The sequence below is a fragment of the Salmo salar genome, chromosome 15 (assembly GCF_965601325.2).
Source record: "Salmo salar chromosome 15, fSalSal1, whole genome shotgun sequence".
Classification (NCBI taxonomy): domain Eukaryota; kingdom Metazoa; phylum Chordata; class Actinopteri; order Salmoniformes; family Salmonidae; genus Salmo; species Salmo salar.
Window position 1 is genome coordinate 102,877,380 of NC_138305.1, and position 13,723 is coordinate 102,891,102.

Genomic DNA, 13,723 nt, shown 5'->3' on the forward strand with positions numbered 1-13,723 from the left:
GAGTTACACATGGAGTAAAACAACATACAATCAATGATGCAGTAGAAAAAATAAAAATAAGATTATATACAATGTGAGCAAATGATGTGAGATAAGGGAGGTAAAGGCAAAAATGGTCAGTTTTACGAGGGTATGTTTGGCAGCATGAGTGAAGGATGCTTTGTTGCGAAATAGGAAGCCAATTCGAGATTTCACTTTGGATTGGAGATGATTGATGTGAGTCTGGAAGGAGAGTTTACAGTCTAACCAGACACCTAGGTATTTGTAGTTGTCCACAAATTCTAAGTTAGAACCGTCCAGAGAAGTGATGCTGGACAGGCGGGCAGGTGCAGGCAGCGATCGGTTGAAGAGCATGCATTTAGTTTTACTTGTGTTTAGGAGCAGTTGGAGACCACGGAAGGAGAGTTGAATGGCATTGAAGCTCGTCTGGAGGGTTGTTAACACAGTGTCCAAAGAAGGGCCAGAAGTGTACAGAATGGTGTCGTCTGCGTAGAGGTGGATCAGAGATTCACCAGCAGCAAGAGCGACATCATTTATGTATACAGAGAAAAGAGTTGGCCCAAGAATTGAACCCTGTGGTACCCCCATAGAGACTGCCAGAGGTCCAGACAGTAGGCCCTCCGATTTGACACACTGAACTCTGTCAGAGAAGTAGTTGGTGAACCAGGCGACGCAATCGTTTGAGAAACCAAGGCTACTGAGTCTGCCGATGAGGATGTGGTGATTAACAGAGTCAAAAGCTTTGGCCAGGTCGATGAATACGGCAGCACAGTATTGTTTCTTATCGATGGCGGTTACGATGTCGTTTAGGACCTTGAGCGTGGCTGAGGTGCACCCATGACCAGCTCTGAAACCAGATTGCATAGCGGAGAGGGTGCGGTGGGATTCGAAATGGTCGGTAATCTGTTTGTTAACTTGGCTTTCGAAGACCTTAGACAGGCAGGGTAGGATGGATATAGGTCTGTAGCAATTTGGGTCAAGAGTGTCACCTCCTTTGAAGAGGGGGATGACAGCAGCTGCTTTCCAATCTATGGGAATCTCAGACGACACGAAAGAGAGGTTGAACAGGCTAGTAATAGGGGTTGCAATAATTTCGGCAGATAATTTTAGAAAGAAAGGGTCCAAATTGTCAAGCCCAGCTGATTTGTAGGGGTCCAGATTTTGCAGCTCTTTCAGAACATCAGCTGAATGGATTTGGGAGAAGGAGAAATGGGGGAGGCTTGGGCGAGTAGCTGTGGGGGGTGCAGTGCTGTTGAATGCAGTAGGGGTAGTTAGGTGGAAAGCATGGCCAGCTGTAGAAAAATGCTTGTTGAAATTCTCAATTATAGTGGGCTTATCGGTGGTGACAGAGTTTCCTATCCTCAGTGCAGTGGGCAGTTGGGAGGAGGTGTTCTTATTCTCCATGGACTTTACAATGTCCCAGAACTTTTTAGAGTTGGAGTTGCACGAAGCGAATTTCTGTTTGAAAAAGCTAGCCTTGGCGTTTCTAACTGCCTGTGTGTATTGGTTTCTAACTTCCCTAAAAAGTTGCATATCGCGGGGGCAGTTCGATGCTAATGCAGAACGCCACAGGATATTTTTGTGTTGGTTAAGGGCAGTCAGGTCTGGGGAGAACCAAGGGCTATATCTGTTCCTGGTTCTAAATTTCTTGAAAGGGGCATGCTTATTTAAGATGGAGAGGAAGGCATTTAAAAAAAATAACCAGGCATCCTCTACTGACGGGATGAGGTCAATATCCTTCCAGGATACCAGGGCCAGGTCGATTAGAAAGGCTTGCTCGTTGAAATGTTTCAGGGAGCGTTTGACAGTGATGAGTGGAGGTCGTTTGACCGCTGACCCATTACGGGTGCAGGCAATGAGGCAGTGATCGCTGAGATCTTGGTTGAAAACAGCAGAGGTGTATTTAGAGGGCACGTTGGTTAGGATGATATCTATGAGGGTGCCAGTGTTTGCGGCTTTGGGGTTGTACCTGGTGGGTTCATTAATAATTTGTGTGAGATTGAGGGCATCAAGCTTGGATTGTAGGATGGCTGGGGTGTTAAGCATGTCCCAGTTTAGGTCACCTAGTAGCACGAGCTCTGAAGATAGATGGGGGGCAATCAGTTCACATATGGTGTCCAGAGCACAACTAGGGGCCGAGGGGGGTCTATAGCAGGCGGCAACGGTGAGAGACTTGTTTTTGGAGAGGTGGATTTTTAAAAGTAGAAGTTCAAATTGTTTGGGTACAGACCTGGATAGCAGGACAGAACTCTGCAGTAGATTGCAACACCGCCCCCTTTGGTCGTTCTATCTTGTCTGAAAACGTTGTAGTTAGGGATGAAGATTTAAGAGTTTTTGGTGGACTTCCTAAGCCAAGATTCAGACACAGCTAGGACATCCGGGTTGGCAGAGTGTGCTAAAGCAAACTTAGGGAGGAGGCTTCTAATGTTAACATGCATGAAACCAAGGTTATTACGGTTACAGAAGTCATCAAAAGAGAGCGCCTGGGGAGTAGGAGTGGAGCCAGGCACTGCAGGGCCTGGATTCACCTCTACATCCCCAGAGGAGCAGAGAAGAATAAGTATGAGGGTACGGCTAAAAGCTATAAGAATTGGTCGTCTGTGACGTCCAGAATAGAGAGAAAAAGGAGCAGGTTTCTGGGGGCGATAAAATAGCTTCAAGGTATAATGTACAGACAAAGGTATGGTGGGATGTGAGTACAGAGGAGGTAAACCTAGGCATTTAGTGATTATGAGAGAGATATTGTCTCTAGAAACATCATTGAAACCAGAAGATGTCATAGCATGTGTGGGTGGAGGAACTGAGAGGTTGGATAAGGTATAATGAGCAGGGCTAGAGGCTCTACAGTGAAATAAGCCAATAAACACTAACCAGAACAGCAATGGACATTGCATATTGACATTAAGGAGAGGCATGCTTAGCCGAGTGATCAAAGGGTCCAGTGAGATTCAGACAGCTAGCCGGGCCATAGGTAGCAAGCTGGTAGAAGATCTGTGGGTTAGTGGGGTTCCGTGTGGAAGGGGGGACCAGTCCAAGTTGGCAAAATAGTTAGTTATAGTGGCCCAAGAAAAGTGTCCGATAGACCTATTCAGATCGCAGCTGAAAAGACAGCTAACGATTAGCGGGCCGCAGATGGGCGATCAGGTTACGTCGCGACGGAGGGGCCAGTTGGATAACTCCCTCGGGCAGATAACGTCGGTGGTCCAGTCGTGAAGACCCGATGGGGCTCCGCATCGGCAGTAAAACGGGTCAGGATAGGTGAGTTGTAGCCCAGGAGACACTTCAGCTGGCTAGCTCAGGAATAGCCCAGGAGTGGCTGACGGAACTCTTCAGCTGGCTAGCTCCGTAATAATGTGTGTTAATTCCGTGACCGACGTTGCCAATAGTCACTCAGGTAGCAGCTAGTTAGCTGCAAGATCCAGGTGTAAATGTCCAGAGCCTGCGGTAGAAATCGGGGAAAGGAGAGAGAATAGGTCCGGTATGCTCTGGTCTGAGTCGCGCTGTACAAAAACTGGCGATAGCTTTTCGAGCTAATGGATAGCTGAGGACAGCTAACCGTGGCTAGCTGAACTTCAACGTTAGCCAGTGAAAATGGCTAACCTCTTGCTAGCTTCTGTTGTGGAATTCAGATGAGGTAAATAATACTTTATTTTTTAAATTGGTGAGGCGGGTTGCAGGAGAGTGCTTTGAGGTTGAGTTTTTAGAATAAAAAAAAAAAAAATAAGTGAAGAAAAAAATATGTAAATATATATATACACGACAAGAGGAGGGTAGAGGACGTCTGAACTGCTACGCCATCTTGGAAAAATTTATAGACGGGGGGCCGTTATGAGATCATTTATAGACGGGGGGCCGTTATGAGAACATTTATAGACGGGGGGCCGTTATGAGAACATTTATAGACGGGGGGGCCGTTATGAGAACATTTATAGACGGGGGGGCCGTTATGAGAACATTTATAGACGGGGGGGCCGTTATGAGAACATTTATAGACGGGGGGGCCGTTATGAGAACATTTATAGACGGGGGGGCCGTTATGAGAACATTTATAGACGGGGGGGCCATTATACCTGAATGCTTTTAAGTAAAGTGGGACCAAACTTTTTGTCCATCTTGCAAAATAAATGTATTTTGCTCTGCTCTGCTCACAACCCCTCAGACAGCTCTGAAACACCTGCGAAACACATTTCTATCTCCCTCCCTTCCTCACAGGGCTGACCTTTGAGGCGGTATGTGATTTTGAGCCACCCATCTTCGATGGAAACGACATGGAATCGTGATTGGGCGATGTGATTTCTACAAGCCCCTCTCCCGTCAACACCACACATCTCCATCACTGAGGTTCCCTCTTATCAGACCACCTTTTGGAATAACAATATCATCATCAGAGTGCCTACAAACGTTTGTCTATTGTTAGTTATATTTCTTAAGCTCGCGCTCTCTCTCCCACCATTTTGACTCAGTAAGGTGTTGCAAGGGAAACGGTACAAAAATAGCCTGGTGACATGACAATGGCGATGGGAGTTGGCTGTACAACCCAAACAGATATGGGACCAGGCTAGAACTACAATGGAGGATAGGAGAGCGACATTTTAAGGGCTGTTAAGTCGGTGTTAACAAATACTGATTGTATGTGTCTACTACCATGTATTTTCAAGGGAGAAACAGAGGCAAGCAGAAAACAACCACTAATACCATAATTGGTCCATTTCTGAAAAATCTCATGCTTCTTTTATTATTCTGTCCATATTTGTGTCACAAATGGCACCCTATTCCCTATTTAGTGCTCTACTTTTGACCAGGGCACTATATAGGGAATAGGGTGCCATTTGGAATAAAATCTATATTTAAACTAGTTTTGTATTCCTCCTTCAGAAGTTTTATTATTATGAAACTATTGCTTACCACTGTATTCTATTGCTCACCACTGTGATATCCGAAAGAAATTAGATGCTGAATTGAAACATCCGGAAAATGTGTTCTGATTGAATCATTTCATGGTGTGCATCATCTGAAATGTGTTCTGATTGAATGATTTCATGGTGTGAATCATCTGAAATGTGCAATAATGCTTGTCTGTCACTCGCGCTCTGCCAATCTACCAATCACAGCGTTCGTGTCAGACTCCCCTGGTTTTGTTTTTCTGTCAATCAGCACTGGTGTCAAGACTCCCAGGCGCTTCATAAACCGTTGACGATCTGCTTTAATGGGTCTGTTATATGACATAGGATGTGTCCCAAATGGAACTCTACTACCTATATACTGCAGTACTAAATGCGAAAGACTATATTTCAGTTGAATGCATTCAGTTGTGCAACTGACTAGGTATGTTCCTTTCCTTTGAACAGGGCCCATAGGCTTATGGTCAACAGTAGTGCACTATATAGTGAATTGGGGGCCTTTGGGAGGCACATAGGGATTCAGTCTATTCTTCAACATTGTTATGAACTTATTAACTTTGAGGAAATGTTTTAGCTGTGAGAAATGTTTCAATATACCACGATGCAGATGAATTCCCCCCCCCCCCCCAAGTATTAAAACTGTTGAAAACCAGCGCCAGAACATAGGATGTTTAATACCTTTTACATTTTAGTCATTTAACAGACGCTCTTATCCAGAACGACTTACAGGAGTAATTAGGGTAAAGTGCCTTGCTCAAGGGCACATCGACAGATTCTTCACCTAGACAGCTCAGGGATTCGAAGTATCAACCTTTCGGTTACTGGCCCAACGGTTTTAACCGCTAAGCTACCTGCCGCCCATTTAGTGCTCACAAGCCGTAAAATCATTATTCAGCTAACTGAATACCCAAATGATGTCATTCTGGCAGATTCAGACAATTTTTGTTGCTTCCTCTAGTCCTCATCTCCTTGATCTGCACTGAGGTAAAGGAACTGGACAGGAGAAAGCGAAGGCCTGGTAGGGCTCAACTATATTGCTTTCAACTGTTCTGTGTTTTCAGAACAGAACTGTGCAGATGAAGGACACAATGGAAGGAAGCGACTGTAGAATATTGAGATACAGCCCGAGTCAGAATATATAACTGTGATAGCCCCAGGACTCTAGCCTAGTTGAACCATGCTGCGCTCCATTGAATAGACAATTCATTCTGGTTTCACCACTTTCCATATTGACACTTTAAAACCAGATGGAGTTGATATGAGCCATTGTGGGTTGTCAATGAATGTGCCAATCAACGTGGCGTTAAGTAAACTAGGAAAAATATGTATTTTTGGGTACAAAATCAACTCAAATGTATGTAAATATCTGTTCTATATTTTATTTTTTAATCTTCATTACTTTTTTGGTTTGTTGAATTTAAACAATCTTCATTATCAGCATGTTCATCATTTGTGCGTGTGTTTTGAATATATGTGTTAACAGGAGCTTGACGTGTCATGCTTAAAGCAGCAAAATAGAAAAATGTAAATCCATGTCAAAAAGAAATGAGGGAATTGCTTAGATATATTTATACTTTGTTGAGGTGGTATTTCAACTGGAGAGATACTGTTGTTTATTTCAGCCAATCCCCATAAAAGACTGACATCTAACAGTCTTTACAGCAGAGTAACTATTACTATAATTAATGCCTTTGTTTATAAAGAAATAAAGACAGTCATTTTTAAGTCAATAGTCTGTTTTGTGCTTTGTGGCCTCAAGTCCATAACCTACATGTGCTAGAAGTCTTCAAGGTTTGCAAAGGAAGTGGCAATGCTTATCTCTGTAGCTTATAACAGCTTTTCACACTACTGAGCCATATCAAGCCGGATTGTGCATCCACCAACCAAGCAGTGAAAGACGATGTGAAAAGATATCAGAGCCATCACAGTTGTGTTTTGGTCAGAGCAGTTGTGTGGAAATGTGTATTAATGGTAAAGTTTGTTTTGCATGGCCAGGTATCCCAGGTGGGCAGAGTTCTCATTTTAGACCATTCCATTGGTCCTTAAGTGAAATCCTCATCCAACCGAGACACCAGCCGTGCAATACGAACTCCACCACTCAATTAAATAAAGGCAGCAGTGTGTGGGCCACACACAAAGTGTTGACTATGACACTAGTCTATTCAATCATTAAATGTGAAGACTGTTATATTTATCAAATCAATTCTCTGTAATTATTCTGTAACTAAACAAATCACGGAATAGTAATTAGCTAGGAAGTCGGGGTACCACAGGAAAATGTTTTATGGCGTTTCAATTGCCCGAAAAATATCTGAAGAGTTGTATATCTTATCGATTACAGTCTTCTATTGATGTATTGTTACCTCATCAGTCTCATTCCTGAATGTCGCAAACCTTTGGATATCTGCACGAATCCTAACATAAATCATGAATTAGCGATATACAAATTGGCTTAATTATTTATTTACCAACTAATCAATCACAGAATTACATAAACACACACACACACAATACATTGGTTACTGACATGATACACTGAAAAGTCCCTAATGGGCTAAGTCGATATGATGGCTTGGTAGACAAAGGAAAGGGGTGGGGCCAGCTCAAGAGCGGCCCCACCCCTTCGCAGAGAGGGCCTTTGTGGTCCCTCTGTGATCGCCGGTCTGTCTGCTGGATAGGTTGTCTGGTTTGTCCACCATCGATCAAAGTCTTTGGGAGTACGATTCGGTCGTTCGACTGGTTGCGTTTACTAGACTAAAGTACTTAAACAGCTGCAGCCTGAATAATTGGTCTTTAGTTTGTAGATTTCTTCACCATTTCAGCGTGGGGATGATCTCCATGTTCTCTGGTCTTGTCCTTTGGTAGAGTTGTAGTATGAACCACTTCACACACCAGCATCGCCCTGCGTGTTTTGGTCTAGAGTTTTAGCTATTTCAACGTGGGGTCCCTGTCCTGGCGTTATCTTGACTAAATGTACATTTTGTAAATGTGCTCTGTGCTCATGGGGTGTGGTCACTGACTAGTCCCTGCATAGCACCTGGATAAGGCCAAACCTAATGAACAGACAAAGCAGGTTGTGTTCTGTAGGAAGGGGGGAGGGGACAAATAAACGTCGCGTACTAGAAGATTGAACGAACATGCGTGGGATATTAAACCTATCTAGCTGCTATCAGGCGTGGGATATTAAACCTATAGCTGCTATCAGGCGTGGGATATTAAACTTATAGCTGCTATCAGGCGTGGGATATTAAACCTATAGCTGCTATCAGGCGTGGGATATTAAACCTACCTAGCTGCTATCAGGCGTGGGATATTAAACCTACCTAGCTGCTATCAGGCGTGGGATATTAAACCTATCTAGCTGCTATCAGGCGTGGGATATTAAACCTATAGCTGCTATCAGGCGTGGGATATTAAACCTATAGCTGCTATCAGGCGTGGGATATTAAACCTATAGCTGCTATCAGGCGTGGGATATTAAACCTATCTAGCTGCTATCAGGCGTGGGATATTAAACCTATCTAGCTGCTATCAGGCGTGGGATATTAAACCTACCTAGCTGCTATCAGGCGTGGGATATTAAACCTAGCTAGCTGCTATCAGGCGTGGGATATTAAACCTACCTAGCTGCTATCAGGCGTGGGATATTAAACCTATAGCTGCTATCAGGCGTGGGATATTAAACCTATCTAGCTGCTATCAGGCGTGGGATATTAAACCTATCTAGCTGCTATCAGGCGTGGGATATTAAACCTATCTTGCTGCTATCAGGCGTGGGATATTAAACCTATCTAGCTGCTATCAGGCGTGGGATATTAAACCTATAGCTGCTATCAGGCGTGGGATATTAAACCTATAGCTGCTATCAGGCGTGGGATATTAAACCTATCTAGCTGCTATCAGGCGTGGGATATTAAACCTATAGCTGCTATCAGGCGTGGGATATTAAACCTATCTAGCTGCTATCAGACGTGGGATATTAAACCTATAGCTGCTATCAGGCGTGGGATATTAAACCTATAGCTGTTATCAGGCGTGGGATATTAAACCTACCTAGCTGCTATCAGGCGTGGGATATTAAACCTACCTAGCTGCTATCAGGCGTGGGATGTTAAACCTATAGCTGCTATCAGGCGTGGGATATTAAACCTATCTAGCTGCTATCAGGCGTGGGATATTAAACCTATCTTGCTGCTATCAGGCGTGGGATATTAAACCTATCTAGCTGCTATCAGGCGTGGGATATTAAACCTATAGCTGCTATCAGGCGTGGGATATTAAACCTATAGCTGCTATCAGGCGTGGGATATTAAACCTATAGCTGCTATCAGGCGTGGGATATTAAACCTATCTAGCTGCTATCAGACGTGGGATATTAAACCTATAGCTGCTATCAGGCGTGGGATATTAAACCTATAGCTGTTATCAGGCGTGGGATATTAAACCTACCTAGCTGCTATCAGGCGTGGGATATTAAACCTACCTAGCTGCTATCAGGCGTGGGATGTTAAACCTATAGCTGCTATCAGGCGTGGGATATTAAACCTATCTAGCTGCTATCAGGCGTGGGATATTAAACCTATCTAGCTGCTATCAGGCGTGGGATATTAAACCTATCTAGCTGCTATCAGGCGTGGGATATTAAACCTATCTTGCTGCTATCAGGCGTGGGAAATTAAACCTATCTAGCTGCTATCAGGCGTGGGATATTAAACCTATCTAGCTGCTATCAGGCGTGGGATATTAAACCTATCTAGCTGCTATCAGGCGTGGGATATTAAACCTATCTAGCTGCTATCAGACGTGGGATATTAAACCTATCTAGCTGCTATCAGGCGTGGGATATTAAACCTATAGCTGCTATCAGGCGTGGGATATTAAACCTATCTAGCTGCTATCAGGCGTGGGATATTAAACCTATCTAGCTGCTATCAGGCGTGGGATATTAAACCTATCTAGCTGCTATCAGGCGTGGGATATTAAACCTATCTAGCTGCTATCAGGCGTGGGATATTAAACCTATAGCTGCTATCAGGCGTGGGATATTAAACCTATCTAGCTGCTATCAGACGTGGGATATTAAACCTATCTAGCTGCTATCAGACGTGGGATATTAAACCTATAGCTGCTATCAGGCGTGGGATATTAAACCTATAGCTGTTATCAGGCGTGGGATATTAAACCTACCTAGTTGTTATCAGGCGTGGGATATTAAACCTACCTAGCTGCTATCAGGCGTGGGATGTTAAACCTATAGCTGCTATCAGGCGTGGGATATTAAACCTATCTAGCTGCTATCAGGCGTGGGATATTAAACCTATCTAGCTGCTATCAGACGTGGGATATTAAACCTATCTAGCTGCTATCAGACGTGGGATATTAAACCTATCTAGCTGCTATCAGACGTGGGATATTAAACCTATAGCTGCCTTCAGGCGTGGGATATTAAACCTATAGCTGTTATCAGGCGTGGGATATTAAACCTACCTAGTTGCTATCAGGCGTGGGATATTAAACCTACCTAGCTGCTATCAGGCGTGGGATATTAAACCTACCTAGCTGCTATCAGGCGTGGGATGTTAAACCTATAGCTGCTATCAGGCGTGGGATATTAAACCTATCTAGCTGCTATCAGGCGTGGGATATTAAACCTATCTAGCTGCTATCAGGCGTGGGATATTAAACCTATCTAGCTGCTATCAGGCGTGGGATATTAAACCTATCTAGCTGCTATCAGGCGTGGGATATTAAACCTATCTAGCTGCTATCAGGCGTGGGATATTAAACCTATCTAGCTGCTATCAGGCGTGGGAAATTAAACCTATCTAGCTGCTATCAGGCGTGGGATATTAAACCTATAGCTGCTATCAGGCGTGGGATATTAAACCTATAGCTGTTATCAGGCGTGGGATATTAAACCTATCTAGCTGCTATCAGGCGTGGGATATTAAACCTATCTAGCTGCTATCAGGCGTGGGATATTAAACCTATCTAGCTGCTATCAGGCGTGGGATATTAAACCTATCTAGCTGCTATCAGGCGTGGGATATTAAACCTATAGCTGCTATCAGGCGTGGGATATTAAACCTATCTAGCTGCTATCAGACATGGGATATTAAACCTATCTAGCTGCTATCAGACGTGGGATATTAAACCTATAGCTGCTATCAGGCGTGGGATATTAAACCTATAGCTGTTATCAGGCGTGGGATATTAAACCTATAGCTGTTATCAGGCGTGGGATATTAAACCTATCTAGCTGCTATCAGGCGTGGGATATTAAACCTATCTTGCTGCTATCAGGCGTGGGATATTAAACCTATCTAGCTGCTATCAGGCGTGGGATATTAAACCTATAGCTGCTATCAGGCGTGGGATATTAAACCTATAGCTGCTATCAGGCGAGGGATATTAAACCTATCTAGCTGCTATCAGGCGTGGGATATTAAACCTATAGCTGCTATCAGGCGTGGGATATTAAACCTATCTAGCTGCTATCAGACGTGGGATATTAAACCTATAGCTGCTATCAGGCGTGGGATATTAAACCTATAGCTGTTATCAGGCGTGGGATATTAAACCTACCTAGCTGCTATCAGGCGTGGGATATTAAACCTACCTAGCTGCTATCAGGCGTGGGATGTTAAACCTATAGCTGCTATCAGGCGTGGGATATTAAACCTATCTAGCTGCTATCAGGCGTGGGATATTAAACCTATCTTGCTGCTATCAGGCGTGGGATATTAAACCTATCTAGCTGCTATCAGGCGTGGGATATTAAACCTATAGCTGCTATCAGGCGTGGGATATTAAACCTATAGCTGCTATCAGGCGTGGGATATTAAACCTATAGCTGCTATCAGGCGTGGGATATTAAACCTATCTAGCTGCTATCAGACGTGGGATATTAAACCTATAGCTGCTATCAGGCGTGGGATATTAAACCTATAGCTGTTATCAGGCGTGGGATATTAAACCTACCTAGCTGCTATCAGGCGTGGGATATTAAACCTACCTAGCTGCTATCAGGCGTGGGATGTTAAACCTATAGCTGCTATCAGGCGTGGGATATTAAACCTATCTAGCTGCTATCAGGCGTGGGATATTAAACCTATCTAGCTGCTATCAGGCGTGGGATATTAAACCTATCTAGCTGCTATCAGGCGTGGGATATTAAACCTATCTTGCTGCTATCAGGCGTGGGAAATTAAACCTATCTAGCTGCTATCAGGCGTGGGATATTAAACCTATCTAGCTGCTATCAGGCGTGGGATATTAAACCTATCTAGCTGCTATCAGGCGTGGGATATTAAACCTATCTAGCTGCTATCAGACGTGGGATATTAAACCTATCTAGCTGCTATCAGGCGTGGGATATTAAACCTATAGCTGCTATCAGGCGTGGGATATTAAACCTATCTAGCTGCTATCAGGCGTGGGATATTAAACCTATCTAGCTGCTATCAGGCGTGGGATATTAAACCTATCTAGCTGCTATCAGGCGTGGGATATTAAACCTATCTAGCTGCTATCAGGCGTGGGATATTAAACCTATAGCTGCTATCAGGCGTGGGATATTAAACCTATCTAGCTGCTATCAGACGTGGGATATTAAACCTATCTAGCTGCTATCAGACGTGGGATATTAAACCTATAGCTGCTATCAGGCGTGGGATATTAAACCTATAGCTGTTATCAGGCGTGGGATATTAAACCTACCTAGTTGTTATCAGGCGTGGGATATTAAACCTACCTAGCTGCTATCAGGCGTGGGATGTTAAACCTATAGCTGCTATCAGGCGTGGGATATTAAACCTATCTAGCTGCTATCAGGCGTGGGATATTAAACCTATCTAGCTGCTATCAGACGTGGGATATTAAACCTATCTAGCTGCTATCAGACGTGGGATATTAAACCTATCTAGCTGCTATCAGACGTGGGATATTAAACCTATAGCTGCTATCAGGCGTGGGATATTAAACCTATAGCTGTTATCAGGCGTGGGATATTAAACCTACCTAGTTGCTATCAGGCGTGGGATATTAAACCTACCTAGCTGCTATCAGGCGTGGGATATTAAACCTACCTAGCTGCTATCAGGCGTGGGATGTTAAACCTATAGCTGCTATCAGGCGTGGGATATTAAACCTATCTAGCTGCTATCAGGCGTGGGATATTAAACCTATCTAGCTGCTATCAGGCGTGGGATATTAAACCTATCTAGCTGCTATCAGGCGTGGGATATTAAACCTATCTAGCTGCTATCAGGCGTGGGATATTAAACCTATCTAGCTGCTATCAGGCGTGGGATATTAAACCTATCTAGCTGCTATCAGGCGTGGGAAATTAAACCTATCTAGCTGCTATCAGGCGTGGGATATTAAACCTATAGCTGCTATCAGGCGTGGGATATTAAACCTATAGCTGTTATCAGGCGTGGGATATTAAACCTATCTAGCTGCTATCAGGCGTGGGATATTAAACCTATCTAGCTGCTATCAGGCGTGGGATATTAAACCTATCTAGCTGCTATCAGGCGTGGGATATTAAACCTATCTAGCTGCTATCAGGCGTGGGATATTAAACCTATAGCTGCTATCAGGCGTGGGATATTAAACCTATCTAGCTGCTATCAGACATGGGATATTAAACCTATCTAGCTGCTATCAGACGTGGGATATTAAACCTATAGCTGCTATCAGGCGTGGGATATTAAACCTATAGCTGTTATCAGGCGTGGGATATTAAACCTACCTAGTTGTTATCAGGCGTGGGATATTAAACCTACCTAGCTGCTATCAGGCGTGGGATGTTAAACCTA

At 43.8% G+C, this 13,723-nt stretch overlaps 1 protein-coding gene across 2 annotated transcripts in view; it reads left to right on the forward strand.

Moving 5' to 3' along the window:
- p38b (mitogen activated protein kinase p38b) overlaps nucleotides 1-4,705 on the forward strand; it is a 28,618-nt gene extending 23,913 nt beyond the window's left edge. Inside the window, exon 12 of one of the 2 annotated variants that reach the window (XM_045695164.2) lies at nucleotides 4,213-4,705. In XM_045695164.2, the coding sequence (XP_045551120.1) occupies nucleotides 4,213-4,280 (68 nt within the window). In that variant the 3' untranslated portion in view covers nucleotides 4,281-4,705. 2 annotated transcript variants of the gene reach the window in all.
- Nucleotides 4,706-13,723: the final 9,018 nt, after the last annotated feature.